Genomic DNA, 19157 nt, shown 5'->3' with positions numbered 1-19157 from the left:
TACTCTAATTTGAAAAAAAAAAAAAAAAGTTGAAAAAAATTTTATAAAAAAATTATTATGTTTATATTTTTATTAATACTAAAAATTTTATAAAAAAATTAAATAGATCACAATTATTTTATAATTTTTTTAAAGTCATATATTTTTTTAAATAAGTTTTATAAATTTTTTTAATGATTTAATTTTGACAAACAATCAAATATGAATAAATATATTTTTAAAATTTATGAGATGTTAAATTAATTTAAAATTTATTAATATATATTTATAAAAAAAAATTTATTTTATTTAATTAAAAATTATTGATATAATATCAATTATGAAATTAAATAAAATAACAAATATATTATGATTTAAAAGTATATAAAATTACAAATAATTAAAAATTATAATTAAAAAAAATATTATAATAAATATATTTTTATTTTTTATTTAAATAATAATTGATAATTTTTTTTATTAATTTTAATTATTCAAATTAAAATTACATGTACCATTTTTTTTCTTTTAAAAATTAATATTTATCCAATCTTTGCGTTAAGATTTTTAAAAGAATAAGAGAATAATAATAAGGTAGAGTAATTTGAACGCTAGTGATTTAAGGCATTGATAAGTTTCGTAGGGTTGGAGACGAAGCAGAATGATCATAAGGCGATCAAGGTTTTTGTCACGGAGAGACGTGACGAACTGACGGTGTTATTGACGGCTGTTACCATTTAAAGTACTACTATAATTTTTTTGGTTTATTTTTATGAGTTAGTATTGGATACTGTATAAATTTTTTTAATTTAGATTAACACATATCATCTTAATCATTTTTTTTTTCAGATAGTAATTTGGAAATTGTACATTGAAATTAATTTATAATTAATTTTTATTTATTTATTCTCAATTTATTAAAAGTATTAAATTTTAATCATAAGTAAATTTTTTGGTTCAGCTGATGCCTGATGTTGGTGGGTCCCTTAAAATAGATACTTTTGTTTACTTTAAGCCAATGTAAGAACCAATAAAGACTCAAGTCAAGTCAATGTTGTGACTGTCAATTTCTTCTCAGCTAAGGAGCTTTTATGATTAAAGCTGTTGGCCATTTTTTTTATATTCCCTGAGTTGGATTCTTTAGTTCTCACCTCCTAGCATCATCAACTGCAAAGCTGCTTTCTGCTGACATCTATTTTCAGGTAACATTATTTAAAAGCCCGTGATAACAGATGCTTGAAGTTACTGTATATGTAGAACGTTCATGCAAATGCTTTAATCTGCAAAGTTTAGTTCTTTGCTGTCTTGCCAGTTAACACTGTGATTATCTTTAAACAGACTTGGAATGTGAGCAGATGATTGATCGAGTTCATACTGTTTCTTTTCTGGGTTCTTTTTTTGTGCTTTGAATATGGCAATGAAAAGCATTAGGAATTCTTTGGCATACTTGAATGATTAGTGGGGTAGAAACATTTCATAGTTCATCTTGTTTTAGGCCTTCTTGGCTTCAGTACACTTGCGGAAGAGACCAAAGCTGATGAAAAAGAAAAGCTTTATTATATTCTGGGTGGGTTGCTTTCTATTTATTCCAAAAAAAAAATTACGTTTTGAAGAATGCAAAACGTGTGCCACTCCGAATACAAATAATATCTTGGACTTTCGACCTTCTCCTCAAGTACTTGTAAGTTTCATGCTTTGTTTTTCTTTCTTATGTGTTGATACTTGACAACCGCGCGTTCTTTTGCATGTTCGATCTACAAACCTAGGTACTAAAGCTAGGAAGATAAATTAACATCAGCTTTGTTTGTGCTATCCATGGCTTCAATAACCTTGAAAGCGTTGGTGGACAAGACAAACAATAGAGTACTTTTTGCTGAATCCAATGCGGACTTCGTTGATATTCTCTTCAGTTTCTTCACAATACCAATGGGAAAAATTATCAAGCTTACCCATAATCAACCACCAGCAGCAAGTGTAGGCTGCATGAACAACTTATATGAAAGCGTTAAGAATCTTGAGGCACAACGTCTCCAAACTGAAACATGCAGGAAAATGTTTCTCAATCCACGAAGCTCGGCAGCTGCTCAGTGTGAGAACCTAAAACTGAAATTAGATAATGATGAGCCCCTGGTTTATTTTTGCTGTTATAGATGTTGCTCAGGTTCAAATAACAATCTATTAAGTCATTACTATGGTTCTTGTGCTTGTGGATACCCCATGAGCTGTATTACTGTGGTCACCAAAAATGATTTAGATGCTAAAGATGGAGTCTTTGTCAAAGGACTGGCACGGCTGATAATAAGTGATGAGTTAGAAATAGTTCCCTCATCCACTGCAGCAAGCTTTTCTATACTTTCCAAGCTTGGGATTATGGATGGAAGTCTAATTGAAGAGAGGTCCTTTAACATAGGAGTAGATGAGGTAACTTATGGAGTTATGAAGTCTCACATCAATGATTAGTTTTGATATATATATATATATATATATTTATATTTATATACAGAATTAATTCCTTGATTTCTTCTCTCAGGCTTTGAAATTGCTCAAGTGCTCGCTAGTATCAAAGACACCTTTGACTGAAATTCTTTTGAAAAACAATCCAGTACCTGAGCTAAGTGAAAAAGATTTTGAGCTGGGAAGGTCCAAAATGCCTAAATTGGGGGCAACATCAAACCAGAATGGGAAGATAGTTGTGAAGCTCATGATCTGCAAATCCAAGCAGATGGTTTGCTATGCTGAAGCAGGTGAAGATTTTGTTGACTTGCTCTTCAGTTTCCTCAATGTTCCACTTGGGTTTGTAGTCAAACAAATGCAAGGTGGCAATTCCAAGGGATGCATAAATCGCCTTTATGATAGTGTTCAGGTTCTTGATGCTAAGCAATACCTAAAATCGCCGGAAAAGAAGGCAATGCTACTCAGTCCCAAGCTTGCCTCTGGTTTTAGCTATGAGAATCAACTGTTAGGCATTGAAGAAGATACACATCCTGCATATTACTTCTCCAACAGACCACACTGTGGTCTCATGCTAGTTTCTGATAAAACACTTCTCCCTTCTGACAGCTCACAGACAGTTTCCCCTGCAACTCTCTTGGATCCTAGGTCTCATGGCTCTTATCACAAGGATAAGAAAAGCGGTCAAGGATTTTTGAGGGGACCGGCATTGTTCACTATAACAGATGATCTTATCATAACAGCTATATCTTCTATCTCAGGCCTTTCTGTTCTGAGCAAATTGAGGGTACCTTTTGGTGATATAGAAGAGCGCACTGTGCATGTGGGCAAAAATGAGGTAAGTTAAAATTAACAGCTTCTGCTATAAAACTCTGCTATAAGTCAACTGATTTTCAACTTCCAATCAAGATAGTTCTAAAAGCAAAACCTTTCTAAAAAGAACTTTAATGATAAAAACACCACTGAAGGTACTAGCTAGCTTAGTTGATGAAGTCTTTTGGTGACTGTATGAAGAAACTAAGTTCGCATCTTGCCTTCACTAGGAATATGGAGCTTTATGGGAATGAGAAGGACCATTGAACAAAAAAAAAAGCTTCTGACAAAAATTTGCATTAAAGTCAAATGATACCTACCATAACAACAAATCTGAAGTGATTTCTGATGTATTATAATTTTGACATTTTGTTGTATTGCAGGCTTTGCGTCTACTGGTAGCTTCTCATATCTCAAAATCTGCTCTAACCAATGCTTTTCTACTCAAGGAGCCAAAGCCAGAATTTGGAGGACTCAGAGCTTTTAAGGTGTAATAGATGTCATCATTAGTCATGGAGAGCCTAGTTACTTTGATCTGAATTTTGCGGTGGTATGTTCCACGGATGCATTTATATATGGAGGGTTGCACATTGCTATGTCATCTTATCAAATATCAATATATGTCTAAGGGGTTCAAATATTACAGTTGTAATCTTGTGTTTGCTTTAGAACAAACCATATTATAATGTTTTGGAAGTAAAAAAGCTTTGGTCATCTGAGTACTTGTTTTATTTTAGACAAGAAAAAAATGAGGATAACAGAAAACTGCAGTTCAGTCTAAATTTCACTGCAAACAATTGGAACCTCATCTGATATTGAGCTCTAAAGCACAATATACCTGAAGTTATTTATATCTGAAGCTTCTGTAAGTTTGTTATGAAAAATTGAAATAAAGAACTGGGAGGCTTTGCTTCCATCAGATATAAGCATACCTGGCTTGAGCTTTCGAGCATGATTTCCTTATTTGTAAATAGTATTCTTCTATCTGTACCATATATAAATAGATAGCTGAACTTGTAGTTTCATTCAATTTTTGGCAACTTTAAATATATATATATATAAAAAAAACAATTTACACTGTTGTCAATCTCAAATTGCCAAATTCCCTTTCCTTATCAAGGTTCAACTTAATTTGTTATAATGGATGGTAAAAAATGGCTTTGATTATAGTATTTACAAATTACAATATGCTCAAAAAACCCCCAAAAATTTTACATTATGATATTAAACAACCAAAATGAGAAGAATAAATAAACAAAAACTAAACAGCAGTAATAAAATAATATTTATCAATTGAGATTTCCTTTGGATGATAATTTTGTTATTTGTTTTGCAAAAAATAAATGGAAATCAAAAGAATATATTATATTTTGTCTGCAACTGTAACATCACTTATGGGAGATTAACTCTTTTTCTATTGGTAGGCCAAGCATACTGTTCTTGTGTAGAAGATGACCCCAAGTCAACTGCTTCTCTGTGACTGTACAATTACTTGTCGATTAAGAACTTTTGATCAATTTATCTATTGGTAGGCCAAGCTTATTGTTCTTGTGTAGAAGAAGACCCCAAGTCAACTGCTTCCCGTGACTGTGCAATTACTTGTCGATGAAGAACTTTTCATCAATAATTGATCATTCCTTACGAAGCAAAGACGCTAGACTTAGACCAGAGAATGCATTTTTTCTACCTTTACTCTCCATTGAACCTGTGCTTTAAGCTCTCTCTCCTACGCGTCTCTTCATAAACTGAGTACTGTTTCTTGCTTCTTTCCACCGAGGAATATAATATTCCACTTCTCTCCAGCAATCCCAGGCTGCTCTTTTGGGTCAGAAGCTTATTGTCTCCAGGTAATATAGTTTCACATGCTAGTATTTATAACTTGATGTACTTAATTTCTAGCTATTGCAATCTATTTACTTGGCAGAATTCTGGGGTTTTTGTTCACTTTGGCTACATAAGATGGGGGTGTGGGGTTACTTTTTGTTCCATGTAAGTATGCATTTTCTTAACAATCAAAAAGATTTGGTGTGACTGGATTGAAATTTAAATAAATAAGATACAGAAAGCTTGATCTATCCTGGATGAACCTTTCAACTTTCATTTAAATTTAGGCATAGAGCTCACCAGGCAGTTTTGTGCTGCAGGGTACACCGGCTTAAGAGTAAGTCCTCACCAAGGACTAATTGTGTGGTTTGATGCAATATTTGAGAATAGAAAGGAAACCAAATCTGGTAGCCATGGCGAATGGAAATATCAGCTTGAAAGCTGTGGTGGACAAGACAACAAATAGAGTTGTCTTTGCTGAATCTGATGAGAAATTTGTTGACATTCTCTTCAGTTTCCTGACAATGCCGGTGGGAACAACTGTCAGGCTTACCCGTAGTCGACCACCGACAACAAGTATAGGTTGCATGAATAACTTATATAACAGCGTTGAGATTCTTGACAAGCGGTATCTCCGAACAGAAGCATGCAAGACCATGTTGCTATACCCAAGAAATGGGGCAAGTGCTCAATGCAAGAACCTAAAACTGAAAATTGATGATAGTCCACCCCTAAGATATTTTCTTTGCGGAATGTGTAATTCAATTTCAAATTATATGCTACTAAGTTATTACGAAACTGCTGTTTGTGGATGCGGAGGGCTTATGAATTGTCAGAGAGATTTGAAGGAGAAAGAAACTACAAGAGTGGTCTTTGATGATCAAGATGGAGGGGTGTTTGTCAAAGGACCGATTCTACTGACAATAAGTGATGAATTGCAAGTAATGCCCTCATCAACTCTAGCACGCCTTTCTTTATTTTCTAAACTTGGGATCAACGACACAAGCACCATCGAAGAGAGGACTTTTTCTATGGGAGTACGTGAGGTAACTATCAACTAATTGATCTGTATATTTATACTTGGTCCCAAAATTGATAATCTGATTTCTTCTCTCAGGCTTTAGAATTGCTCAAGTGCTTGCTTGTATCAAAGACACCTTTGACAGAAGCTCTGTTAGAACAATGTATCCCTTTGGTTTCTCTAAACAATGTGGAAGGTTTTGAACGGGTAAGTTTCAGAAAAGTTAAAATGGAGGAGGCTGCAGAATCAAATGAGGGTGGGGAGATCTATGTCAAACTCATGGTCAGCAAATCCAAAAACAAGGTCTGCTATGCTGAAGCAAATGAAAAGTTCGTTGATTTGCTCTTCAGTTTCCTCACAGTTCCACTTGGGTTTATAGTAAAAGAAATGGGGGAGGGCAGTTCAAAAGCATGCCTAAGTCACCTATATGATAGCATTCAGGATCTTGATGCTAGGCAATGTTTAGTGTCCAAGGAAAATACTGCAATGCTAGTCAATCCAAAGCTTGCTCCTGGATTTAGCTACGAGGCGCAACCATTAAACATTGAAGAATACATGCATCAACCTTTCTACCTTACCTCAGATTGGATACCACAGCTGACTTCTGATGAAACGATTGCTTCTTCAGTTCGAACTGTCATGGACCCAAAGTCTCACTACAATGATAATTCAAGTGGTAGAGGATTTTTAAAGGGACCAACAATGTTCACCATAACGGATGATCTTATCATAACTCCGTTGTCCTCAATCACAGGTCTATCTGGTGCAAGAGAATTGAAGGTACCATTCAGCGACATGGAAGAGCATATTGTGTATGTTGGTAAAGAGGAGGTATGTTTAACATGTCGAGTTCTGCAATAAATAATCTTTTGCAAAACATCTCATAATTTTCTAGCCTGCGGTAATCTTCTCAACTATTATGCTGGCCAACCAAAATGTTATAATGAATAATTGAAGAAGAATAAGTTTTGTGCTTGAGAGATGGAACTATAATACAAATCTACTTCAGTTACTGTTGATTTATAATAATCCTGAGGCCTGACTTTTTCCTCCAATGCAGGCTTCACGTCTACTGGTTGCCTCTTTTGTCTCCGAATCTGCTCTAACCAATACCTTTCTTCTTAAAGAGTCAAAGCAAGGATCTTAAGGGAGTTGTGTTTCATTCTGGAGTGGTCAAACCAAGGATTTCATTGAAGTTCAAATTATACTTATAGGGGTCAAGAATGCTGTTACTCTTCTCATACCATAATATGTTACATACCATTAAAATACGAATCTTGAGTTTGTTTTTAGTCATTAATTATTGTACTTGCTTATTTCTCTATTTCACTCAAAATAAAGATGCCTGTAGATACGATGTGGATACGAAATATATATTTATTTTTATAAAAAAATTATTAAAATTGTATCAAGATTTAACAAAATTATATCATAAATCACTAAAATTATAATATTTAATTAATTAAAAATAATAAAATATATAAAGACATTGAATATTATTTTGAATCATGAAACTGTAGAGCTACTGCCATAAGATTATACAAATTGACAAATATATAATTATACATAGATGGAATTTTTATAATAATTAATAAATGCACATGGATATTTAGCTATAACTAAAATAATTAAAAAATTCCTAAATTTTATCATTTTATTAGATAAATTTTTTATGTATAATTTTTGCGTCAAAATAAACTCTTAACTTAGCACTCAAATAAATTTTTAAACTTTAATTTGAATACAAATAAACCTTTATACTTAAATATCTCTTAACATAAACCAATCTTTTGTTTGAAATAAGAGCATATTTAAGTGCAAATCAAAAAATAAAATTTTATTTGTGTAATAAAAGTATATGGACTTATTTATCAAAATAAAATATTAAATTTCAATGGCTCTTTTAATATTTTAGCCTTTAGCTACCTAGGTATATAATAAATAATTGATAAATTAGTAGATTATTAAAAAGTTCAAATTGTATACATAGTATATAATTAAAATATACAACAAAAAAAACTTCAAGACTTAGATTAATTAATTCATGTAATCACGTTTAAGAGATAATCTTAAGCATGTTTAATATTTAAATTTCAATACTTACAATTAATTATTTTATTTTCAAATTTTGATATCTTTTGTACAAAAATATTATCAAAAAATATATAATTAAATAAAAATATAAACCTGTATTTGGTGACCCAGACATGTAAAAGAACTGCCATTAGAACCTTGCTGAACTCTGCTCCAGCACATGTCCTGTCCCTCCCCCAAATGCTATGAAGTTCTTTGACTTTGCAGTCCCCTCCAACGTTCTTTATTAATTTAAACATTAATTAACAGAAATATCTGAGATATTAGCACAAATATTTCCATTCAATTATTAAAACATTAAAACTTAAAAGTCAATCAATTGCATGCACCGATCCCTTTTTGAAGCTATTTGTGTTATTTTATAGCATATGGGAGGGTAAAGATTATTTAATTTGCACTGTTTTATGAGAAACTCCATTTAAAAAGTACAAGTAAATTTTTTACTACTCTATCCAATGTTATAAATGATTTAATATTTTGGATAAGGGGTATTTAATTATAAACACTTGTTAAGATTAATTAAATTACTATGTAATGAAATGATTTTTCATTTGTAATACACTTTTTAAAAAATTTTTAAAAAGTTATTTAAGTATAAAATACTTTCTTATATATCACATTAATAAAAGGGGATAAACCTAACTAGAGGTGGCCATAAGAACTTGAATCCAAAAATCAATTAGAAAAAATTTCAAATTCAAATCTTATTGAACTTGATTTAATTAAAAAAAATAAAGATAAAAAATGGTTAAGAAAATTAGAACTCAAAAAATATCTAAGTTCAACTCAAAATACATGTTGGAAATAGTTACAATTAGGGATGATAATGAATCGGGACGGATTTTTACTTATCTTGAATTCCATTCAATTTGAATTAAAAAAATATTATTTTTAAAATATAAATATAAAATTATATAAATAAATATAATATATATATATATGGGTTGGCAAATTCGACTTCGACTAGACATTTTTCAATTATTATATGATCTAACCCAAAATTTGATTTAAAAAAAAAAATTGATCTTACGAGATATGATAGGATCAGAACCTGTCAAAATCTTATTGAGCTGTCAATTCCATTTACAATATAAAATTTAAAAATAACATAAATTGAATCGTTTATAATATATATATATATATATATATATATATTATAAACTCTCAATTTTAATATAATGAGAAAAAAATCAATAAAATAAAAAATTGATTTGAAGTTATAGTATTCAGTTTAAATTAAATTGATTTTTTTTACTCGATTTAGTTTAAATTCAAATATTAAATATTAATATTAAATTTTGATAGAATATTTCAATCAAAAAGTAAAAAAAAAAAATACCTTAAATAAATTATATATTTTCGTTAGTTTATATATATATATTAAAGTTTTATAAAATAAAAACATTTATTTTCTATTTAAATTTCCTTAAATATATTATAAAAAATTATTTAAAATTTTATAAATCAAATCGAATCAAATAAATAAAATTTAATTTTAATCAAATCAATTAAAATAATTCAATTATAATTCTAATAACTTTTAAAAATCCATATTACTATATATATTAATCCAAATAATCGAATCCAAACCTTATTGTCCTAGAAAACTCGTACAATAGTGTTGAAAACTCGAGGTTGATCGTGATATGTTATTTAACTGAACCTAGTCCTGGGCCTCGGCCTGGCTCCTGGACGCCATCGGCCCACCTCCTCCAAAGAAAAAAGGGTCCTTAAAACTGGAATTAGATTTTTCGAGGATGCGGGAAAAAGATGGTGGAGGCTAAAAAATTCAAACAACAAGACAGTGAGTGAGCTATTTCTTGAGAAACCAAAGTGTACTGAGTTCTCCTGTGAAACTCGAATAGCTAAAAACTGTGAAGATTTTGGGTTCAAAGCAAAGCATCTCCTTCCGATCTTCACTACTTGGCCACACCAAAACATGTCGGTGCAAGAGTACCTTGACAAGCACATGCTCTCTCGCAAAATCGAAGACGCCGTCAATGCCGCCGTCCGAGCGAAAACTCCCGATCCTGTCCTCTTCATCGTAGCTCTCTCTCTCTTTCTCTCCGTTCAAAATTTCGATTTGCTTCACTTTTCGTTTTGAGGAAATTTTTTTTAATGAAATTGCAGTCTAATCATATGAAAAAAGCGGTTCCTTCAGTAATAATGAAAGTAAAAGCTCGGCAGGTTCTCGATAGCAGAGGAGTTCCTACTGTTGAAGTTGATTTGTTCACTAACAAAGGAATGTTTCGTGCTTCTGTACCTAGCGGCGACTCAACGGGATTGTAACCTTTATTGCTCTTTTTCCTTCTTTTGAATTTTATTTTTTAAAATTTTCTCTTTGTTTGATTGCCGAGAAAAAAAATGTTGTTGATACAATCAAAATTTGAACTTTTAGAATTACAATTTATGTTTCCATCATATGAATCAAAATTTTTCTTTATGTTGAGAATTTGAATCGAAAATTTCCAGTTGTGCAGATAAAAAAAAAAGGAGAAACAACTGAAAGGTTATTCAGTTTGTTTTGGAATTTAGAAATTACCTGAACTGAGAAACTTAGTTTTAATTCATATGGCAATGCGTAGTTAAATTGAACGATTTTACTAGTTATTGTTTCTAATTTAGGAGGTTTCATTTTGTTTAAACTCTTATTTAACATTATTGGAAAATTAATTTGATCCCAGAATTTGAATTCCATGATAATGTATTAATTTTGACAATTTTGATGCAGGTATGAGGCTGTTGAACTAAGAGATGGGGACAAGGGAACATATCTTGGAAATGCTGTGACAAAAGCTGTTAAGAACATAAATGAGAAAATATCTGAAGTATTGGTTGGTATGGATCCAACGGTTCAGCTACAAATTGATCAGGCCATGATAGACTTGGACAAGTCCGAAAAGAAGGTATAATTTTTTTCTTTCTTTTTCAAAATTCAGGTGTAGTTAGTTGTTCACTTTACATATGTTTTAAAAACCAAAACATTTTAATAGTAGGTTTGGGTTGGGACCTAGAGATTGTTTTAAATGCCTGCCTACCGGTCTGGACAAGGTGGAGTGGAGAGAAGAGAAATGAAATGGAGAGAAGTGGCACAATTTCCTTTGTATGGATTCTAAATGAGGAGAAAAATAGAGTTGGAAGAAGTTATTGTGCCAATCTCTTCTTTACCACCTTTTAGATCTCTTTGTTTTGAATTTTAGGCTGGATGATTCCCATTATAACTGCAATTCACAGTATTTGTTGCATTATGGTTCTTTGTCTGAACATGATTATCCCAGAATGAACTTGGAGCAAATGCTATATTAGCTGTGTCAATCGCTGCATGCAAAGCTGGGGCTGCTGAAAAGGAGGTATCATTTCCTTGTCAATCTGTTTTTCAGTTTCCTAGTTATATACTAGAAAATATTGAGTTCTATTCAAAATGTTCTAACCAAAATAAAAATCAGGTTCCACTTTACAAACACATAGCCGATCTTTCTGGTCAAACCAACTCAATCCTTCCTGTCCCTGCCTTCACAGTTATCAGCGGTGGAAAACATTCTGGTAATGGTCTGCCCATTCAGGTAAATAACCATCTTTTTTAGGTTTAAATTCTAAATATTTGCTTACTGTATTTTGTAAATGATCTTTTGCTTGATATTCATCAAAAGCATTTTTGAGCCCCCATGAACTAAGCATTGTTTTATGATTTTGATTCCTAAATTTTATCTCCATACTCGGCTTCTGGTAAAATGCCCCACAACTGACTGCATGATGGTTTAGATTCTTTTCTATCCAAAAACTTTCTTATATCTTTGTAACTTGATTTGTGTAATGCTGCTATCAGGACATCATTATTCTCCCGACAGGAGCAGGCAGATTTGAGGAAGCTTTACAAATGGGCTCTGAGACCTATCATCACTTGAAGGTGATTTTGTTAAACCAAATTGTTTAGCCTTTGGCTTTAGTTTTAAGTTACGTGCTCATTACACACATCTTAAATGGATCTGATTGGTCTATGCCTAATTTTGTAAAAGTTCTTGGTTGAAAATGGATACGATTATATACAAAGACATAAGCAGACACCTGTGCTTTTTTTAAGAAATAAAGACTAAGTTTTAGTTCTATTTAGTTGCTTGAAAATGATTTTAAAGGTTGCTTGTAAATTATTTTAACCAATCAGTTTATGGGTAGACACAAACAGTGAAATATCATTCAGTCTAATAATCTGTATAACCTTTGAATTGGTTAACCTTAATACTCGTGGTATACCATCTTAAGAGCAATATGCACTGGAAATGTCATGCATATACTCGTTCATTTATTATAATTGTTGTTCATAAGAAGAACAGGCTGTTATTACAGAAAAATATGGTGCAAATGGATGTAATGTTGGTGAAGATGGTGGCTTCATTCCTAACGTCTCCAGGCAAGTATTACTATTAAGTATGACATCATTGTTTATCATATTATTGATGAATGCACTCTGCCCGTAACCCATAAGGGTGAATGAGGTTTATCTTATATTATCTTAGGAACCTGGGTGGAATTTTGTTTGATTTTCTCCTATTTCTGTTGGCAGTGTTAGAGAAGGATTGGATATTGTCCAAGAAGCTATCAGCAGAACGGGATATAGTGACAGAATAAAGATAGGAATTGATGTTGCCGCTACTGATTTTTGCATAGGTGATGCTTATTTTCCTATAATTAGTCAAATATCATCTTGAAGCATGTGATACAGGGGACAAGATTTGGGGAGAAACTGCTACTCTACTGTTCAGTAAGAGATGTTGGCATCATCATGCAACAGCTATTGCCTTACGTTCCATTAGTAGGATATAAGATACCAAACTGAATGTATGATTTAGGTGCGCTGTACTGTACAGTTGGAGGCAGAAACAAAAGCTTATTTTACCCTAGTCAGATTGCATGTTTCTTTCTCTTTAGGATCTAATTTTGGGTCCCAGGATGTTCTTTCATGTGTAGACACGGCTTGCTCATGATAACTGGGAGTTACTTTTCTTTCTCCTTCATACAGGTACAAAGTATGATTTAGAATTCAAATCTCCAAATAAATCTGGAAAAAATTTCAAGTCAGGAAAGGATATGATTCAGATGTACAAAGAACTTTGCACTGGTATGTCAGTTTTTCTGTGCAGGCTTCTGTTTGTTCTTTGAACTATAATTTAATGTTGTTGCATTCCTTTTTCTTCTTTTCTGATGTCTTAGATTATCCAATTGCATCTATTGAAGATCCCTTTGACAAGGAAGATTGGGAACACAGCAAATATTTTTGCAGTCTTGGACTATGTCAGGTTTTTTTATTAACATACTACTGATGCTCAGGCCTTCTGAATGACGTTTCCATCCTATTTAGCATGTACAACAAAAGGCAAGAATATAGAGTTAATATTCCCACATTTTGGAGATAGATGGAAGATAACCAACTACAATATACTTTCTCTTTTGAGTTTCCTTTGTAAATGATTAAATTCTTATACTTCAAATTCTGTTGGGTGTTTACCTACACACCTTGTTAGACAAAATGATTTCATTGTTTGGCTTTTGGTTGTTCTAAACATAAATAGGATCTGACTTGCATGTTTATGTAGGATTGATGGACCTATTGGGTACTTCAGCAATTTGTTTGGATCTAATGTTTCTGCACTATATTTGACCACTTGTAACTTAAGGTGCGATGGCTTTGCAGGTGGTTGGTGATGACTTGTTGATGTCAAATCCAAAGCGCATTGGGCGGGCAATACAGGAATCTGCTTGCAACTCTCTTCTTCTCAAGGTATCTACAGGATTATTGGATGATCATGAGTACTTCTATTTGCTGATAATGATGTCAAATTATCTGAATTGCCTCCTTTTTTACTTTATTTCCCCTATGTTGTCTATGTAAATGGAATAAAAAACTATCAATATGATCTGAAGCTGGGAAAAAGGGAGTATTTTGTGCCAAAAGAATGTGTTGAAACATTTTGTGTTCAATTTGCTATTGGAAATTCAAGTTCTAATAATTCTATGTTCTAAATCAGATAAATCAGATTGGAACTGTGACAGAGGCTGTTGAAGTGGTAAAGATGGCAAAGGAAGCCCACTGGGGAGTGGTGGTATCTCATAGATGTGGGGAAACTGATGATTCTTTCATCGCAGATTTAGCAGTTGCCCTTGGTGCGGGCCAGATCAAAGCAGGTGCTCCTTGCAGAGGAGAGCGGTTGGCTAAGTACAACCAGGTTTGTGTTTCTATTTGTAAAGTGCTACTTTTTTAATTTATGCTTTTTTCTGTAACTCCATGGCTCACAATTTAGAAATTAAAAAGACATTAATTATAGCAACAATAGCTTCATTAACACAAATCTTATAGGTCTTCAACTGTGTAATATCTAAGTGCTTTTGCTAAGTGAAAAGGAACAATATGCTAATATTAAAGGGTTCTAAGTTTTGAAATACAAGCTAATTTTATTGGTAGCTTGTGACTACTTTGCCAAATCATATATTTCATGAATTCTTATCTATACTACCTAATCGATGCACCTAACCAAAGTAATTTAAGGACACAATTGCTTTTATGATATATATACGTCTATATTTCTGTTCATTAATTAAATATCCAGTTAGGACCATCACCTAGAGATTTACCAGTCCACACGCACATGAGTGTAGTTGTGATTAGCATTCCTTAGATCTCCTCAGTCCTCCCCACATTCCGACCATGCGCAGGTGTGTATAAGATATTCCGTTCCATTTTCTTTCACGTTATGTGCTCATACAGCATGCCTTCTCCTTCCTCTATTCCCTTGGCTGATGAGTTAGCCTGAGAAAAATGAGCACACTGTATCTATAGCACGATATTAGTCCTACTCCTGATCAAAGTGGAGAAGAGGCAATAGATGAAATTAATGGGAAAAAAAAAATCTTTTTGCAGTTGCTCCGAATCGAAGAAGAGCTCGGGGATCAAGCAGTGTATGCTGGCGAAGACTGGAGACCATCATGTTGATTGTTCTTATGGGGTGGGTTATACTAGCATTTCTTCTTTTCCTCTATGGTTTGAGCCTCTGAAATAGTTTACCCTATGTATTTAACAATTTGTTCAACGTTCGCAGTTTTCTGCTCTTTTTGCTTCTCCCCTGAAGTCTCCCACGCCACCCTCCTTTTCTTTTGGTGGTGATGAGAGCCTTTAAAATGCTTTTGAAGTCTGAAGAATATAAACAACACATTATTCAGTGAATGGGTTTGAAATATAGAAAATTTTGAATTGCTAGATAGGGGTTGACGCAAGTGGTTAAGGATTAGGGTCTGGATACAAAATATTCAGATTCGAACTGTGAACTCTTGCAGTCTTTTATTGATAGGTAATTTATAAATTCGAAAAGTCTTAAAAAATTCGTAAATCTCATTTAAAGTTAGTGACTTGTCTCGGCTTTGAAGATGGAGTAATTTAATTGATATGCAGCTCTTTGCCGATTTTTCTGTTAAAAATTCGAACTCAACTCAGAGTCACATTTAGTCAAACATTCAAGTGCAAAATTTTTTTTTTTTTAACATAACTTAAAAAATGTATAATACTATAAAATATATGATGGTAAAGGAGGTTAAAGACAAATGATGTAATTGTCACGCCATTGCTTTTTCCTTTGTCATTTTTCAAGGTCTTAGATAAAACATTTTAGTGTAATAAGAAAACAAAACTTCTCCCATTAAAAGAAATTCCAAATTCATTATTCTAATGAATCCAAAGTGTATTATGTTTGTCTGTTTTGAAATTGAAGTTTTCCATATATTGCTAGATCAAACCATACATTAACAGGAACCATTATCCTAGTCTATACTATATGCCATATTATAAGTATAATATAACTCAAAATCCAAGAAAATTATGACATTACTGCTTAGCTGCCAATCATTCACCACAAAAAAAAAAAAAAAAACCCTAAAATCATTGTCAATTTTCAAAATTTCAATTGAAGGTTTTCATTCATCTTTTGCAATAAATAATTTTCAATATATTCATAAAAGTAAGTCATGCATAATACTCCTCAAATTGTTTACCACTCTTTGAGTGATTTTTAATGTAAAAAAGTAAAAAAAAAATCATGAAAATAATTTTTAAATATAAAAATAAGAGTTTTAAGTGTTAAAAAAAATAATTTTGAGATATTAAAAATTTAAAAACATAGAAGGAAAGAATAATAATAATTGGAAAAAGAAAAAAAAATAATGTAATGAAAATTGAAGAACAAGAAGCCTTCCCCGACTTTATCTCCTCAAAAACAGAAACTTCAAAAAAACCTCATCACCTCAGGTTCTATCTTTCATCTTCATAGAGACAAAAGCCATGAGTCCATAACCTTCTTCTTATTCTTCCTTTACCATCCAAATGTCAATCCTAAATTCTCTATAATCTGTAATAACAACAATCAAAAAAAGAAATTCTTACTTTCAATCCATATTGTATCTCTCTAGATTTGAACTATCTTCAAACACAATTTTTTTTTCTCGTTTTCATCAAACACCCAGGAAAACGTTTTTTATTACAAGACTCATCATCAAACCTGATGAGCCGTTTATTCACGGTCGGGCTGATAACATCGTGGTACTCCTCAAACATTGGAGTCTTGTTACTGAACAAGTTCTTGCTAAGCAATTATGGATTCAAGTACCCAATTTTCCTTACATTGTGCCATATGTTGGCATGTTCCATGTTCAGTTATATCGCCATTGCATGGCTGAAAATGGCTCCTTTGCAAGGGGTAAGATCGCGGTTGCAGCTGATGAAGATATCCGCATTGGGGGTCATCTTTTGTTTTTCTGTTGTTGGTGGGAATATATCGCTTAGATTTCTCCCCGTCTCGTTTAATCAAGCTGTCGGTGCCACCACGCCGTTTTTCACGGCGGTTTTCGCGTACTTGATGACCATGAAGAGGGAAGGTTGGGTTACGTATGTCACTCTCGTTCCTGTTGTCACTGGTGTTATTATTGCCAGTGGGGTAAGCCCATGGTTCTATATTTCAATATTTGGCTTTGTTTCATCTTTGGTGAAAATTGAAAAACAGCTTGAATTTTTTAATTCAGGTGGTTGGTTTTTTCATTTTTTGCCATGGAAAATGTAATGGAATCATTCCAATTTTATAATTTATGCTATAATTAAGGATAATACCATTGTTTGGTTACTGATGTTGTTTAGTTCTTATAACATGGCTGAAGGGAGAACCATTGTTTCATCTGTTTGGATTTATAATGTGTATTGGTGCCACAGCAGCACGAGCTCTTAAATCAGTGCTTCAAGGGATTTTGCTTTCTTCTGAAGGGTAAGGGACATTCTTTCTTCTACTTATCAAAATGAAATTTGGACATTTGCTGAGTTATTCTGAATTGACATGTACTATCTTGATGAATTTACTAGGGAAAAGCTTAACTCCATGAACCTGCTAATGTACATGGCTCCTGTAGCTGTCATATTCCTTCTTCCTGCAGCTCTTTTTATGGAAGAAGGTGTGGTTGGGATTACGATTGCACTTGCAAGAGATGATTGGAAGTTCTTATTGTATCTGACCACCAATTCTGCACTAGCATATTTTGTGAACTTAACCAATTTCTTGGTCACTAAGCATACCTGTCCCTTGACTCTTCAGGTAATTTTGTCTGTGTTAAAATGCTATGCCAGTGGAAAGGAAAAGATAATTGCATATAAAAACATATTTATAAAGTGCTTTAGTTGTTGGCACATCGTGATAACAAGATAGAATCTTGTAGGTAAATTACTTTACCTGTTGTCGGTATCTGGTGACTTGTAAGTTTCATGGTGCTCATTAGTTAAGTTGGTAAATGGTGAAAAGTCTTATTCCTACACTTAAAATCCCCCAACCCTTTATATATTGTATCATTTCATTCCAAAAGAGACGTAACTAAAGCCTTCTAAAATAGTTTACACTAGTTGGATGGCCAGAAGATTCTTCCCTGTGTATTTACCTGGCTTTCCAGGGCATGAATCCCCAAATAGAAGTTTCAGGCACTTTGTAATTTTGGAAGAAGTTGTAACTGACAAATTTTTGGGGTTTAATCACTCGCTGTTAATCTTTTAATTTGATGGATGGAAATCTCTTGAGTTGTACTTGTATAATCGAACCTAGCGATCCTTGAGGTATTTCTCTTCTCCTTGGAAGAAATAGGCAAGTGAAAGCAATGTGTTAATTGGCATTTGTTTGTTAGTGAAACAAGTGGGAAAAAAACACGACTTATTTGGCAAATTATACAATTGCTTTAAGGATAATGTCTATATCGAGATTAAGCATGCTTGTTCTTACAGGTCTTGGGGAATGCAAAAGGTGCTGTTGCTGTGGTTATCTCGATCTTGATATTTAGAAATCCTGTATCAGTTACCGGGATGCTTGGATACTTACTCACCGTAGCTGGGGTTATTCTCTACAATGAAGCCAAAAAACGCAGTATGTAAAGCCATAAGCAGGAGATACAGGCACAATTCCACCAATGTTATGTCTTTAGTGTGGGAGGGGCCAGTTGAAAACAAGTCAATTCGGGTGATGCTATAAGTTGTCCCTCTTTTGCAGAAACCAGAAGAGGAGATTATGCAGTATAGCAAGTAGAACCTCAAGTAAAGGAAGAATTTAGTTTTGTTTCCTCAGCTTGTAGGTGCCGAGCAAATGTCTTCTCTTCCTTTATGGAGAAATGGCAGAAAATTTTGACAAGATTTTTTTTCTTTTTGTAGCCTTTTTATATTTGAAGGTAAGAGTAATGATAAATTATTGTTTGTTGATGTACTTATAATTTTTAAGTAATGATCAACATTCCTGCAAAATGGCAGCAATGCTGCTATTGTCGAAATTAAACTGAACCCATACAGGGAACTGAAAATTTTAAGTTGATTTTACCTTTATATTATCTTTCTGCAGGTGGGCTGTTCAAAGCGTTCTCAACTTCATGTATTTATTAAATTTTTAACATATTTAAGGAGAATCCATAGAGTTGA

The 19157-nt window shown here is 32.8% G+C and overlaps 4 protein-coding genes across 9 annotated transcripts; all 4 read left to right on the top strand.

Moving 5' to 3' along the window:
• The first annotated feature begins 1019 nt into the window (after positions 1-1019).
• Positions 1020-4201, top strand: LOC111302134 (uncharacterized). 3 transcript variants are annotated; one of them, XM_089744805.1, is made up of 5 exons: positions 1113-1181; positions 1318-1660; positions 1746-2400; positions 2510-3268; positions 3627-4201. In XM_089744805.1, exons 3-5 carry the CDS (start codon positions 1795-1797, stop codon positions 3735-3737), a joined length of 1476 nt encoding a protein of 491 aa, XP_089600931.1. In that variant the 5' UTR covers positions 1113-1181; positions 1318-1660; positions 1746-1794; the 3' UTR covers positions 3738-4201. The 3 variants fall into 3 exon arrangements, with proteins under 3 accessions (XP_089600932.1, XP_089600931.1, XP_089600930.1); XM_089744806.1 differs by lacking the exon at positions 1318-1660 and having other exon boundaries at positions 1020-1181; XM_089744804.1 differs by having other exon boundaries at positions 1119-1181; positions 1318-2400; positions 3627-4200.
• A 469-nt stretch (positions 4202-4670) lies between these two features.
• Positions 4671-7388, top strand: LOC111302133 (uncharacterized). 2 transcript variants are annotated; one of them, XM_022898074.2, is made up of 5 exons: positions 4671-5090; positions 5168-5232; positions 5388-6113; positions 6185-6919; positions 7149-7388. In XM_022898074.2, the coding sequence occupies exons 3-5, from the start codon at positions 5439-5441 to the stop codon at positions 7233-7235; spliced, it is 1497 nt and encodes a 498-aa protein (XP_022753809.2). In that variant the 5' UTR covers positions 4671-5090; positions 5168-5232; positions 5388-5438; the 3' UTR covers positions 7236-7388. The 2 variants fall into 2 exon arrangements, with proteins under 2 accessions (XP_022753809.2, XP_022753806.2); XM_022898071.2 differs by lacking the exon at positions 5168-5232.
• Positions 7389-9941: 2553 nt separating this feature from the next.
• Positions 9942-15398, top strand: LOC111302132 (cytosolic enolase 3-like). Of its 2 annotated transcripts, XM_089744800.1 has the most exons (14): positions 9942-10226; positions 10313-10467; positions 10914-11088; positions 11461-11532; positions 11629-11745; positions 12009-12089; positions 12514-12590; positions 12744-12847; positions 13200-13298; positions 13391-13476; positions 13872-13958; positions 14206-14403; positions 15096-15180; positions 15274-15398. In XM_089744800.1, the coding sequence occupies exons 1-13, from the start codon at positions 10122-10124 to the stop codon at positions 15165-15167; spliced, it is 1428 nt and encodes a 475-aa protein (XP_089600926.1). In that variant the 5' UTR covers positions 9942-10121; the 3' UTR covers positions 15168-15180; positions 15274-15398. The 2 variants fall into 2 exon arrangements, with proteins under 2 accessions (XP_089600926.1, XP_022753805.1); XM_022898070.2 differs by having other exon boundaries at positions 15096-15398.
• Positions 15107-19042, top strand: LOC111301342 (putative sugar phosphate/phosphate translocator At3g11320). Of its 2 annotated transcripts, XM_089744802.1 has the most exons (5): positions 15107-15180; positions 16878-17157; positions 17375-17478; positions 17574-17802; positions 18477-19042. In XM_089744802.1, exons 1-5 carry the CDS (start codon positions 15161-15163, stop codon positions 18621-18623), a joined length of 780 nt encoding a protein of 259 aa, XP_089600928.1. In that variant the 5' UTR covers positions 15107-15160; the 3' UTR covers positions 18624-19042. The 2 variants fall into 2 exon arrangements, with proteins under 2 accessions (XP_089600928.1, XP_022752675.1); XM_022896940.2 differs by lacking the exon at positions 15107-15180 and having other exon boundaries at positions 16596-17157.
• Positions 19043-19157: the final 115 nt, after the last annotated feature.

This window comes from Durio zibethinus, chromosome 15, assembly GCF_047325235.1.
Source record: "Durio zibethinus cultivar Kanyao isolate XHJ-2024 chromosome 15, ASM4732523v1, whole genome shotgun sequence".
NCBI classification, from domain to species: domain Eukaryota; kingdom Viridiplantae; phylum Streptophyta; class Magnoliopsida; order Malvales; family Malvaceae; genus Durio; species Durio zibethinus.
The sequence above is the reverse complement of the archived record's forward strand: the minus strand, read 5'-3'. Positions and strand labels throughout refer to the sequence as shown.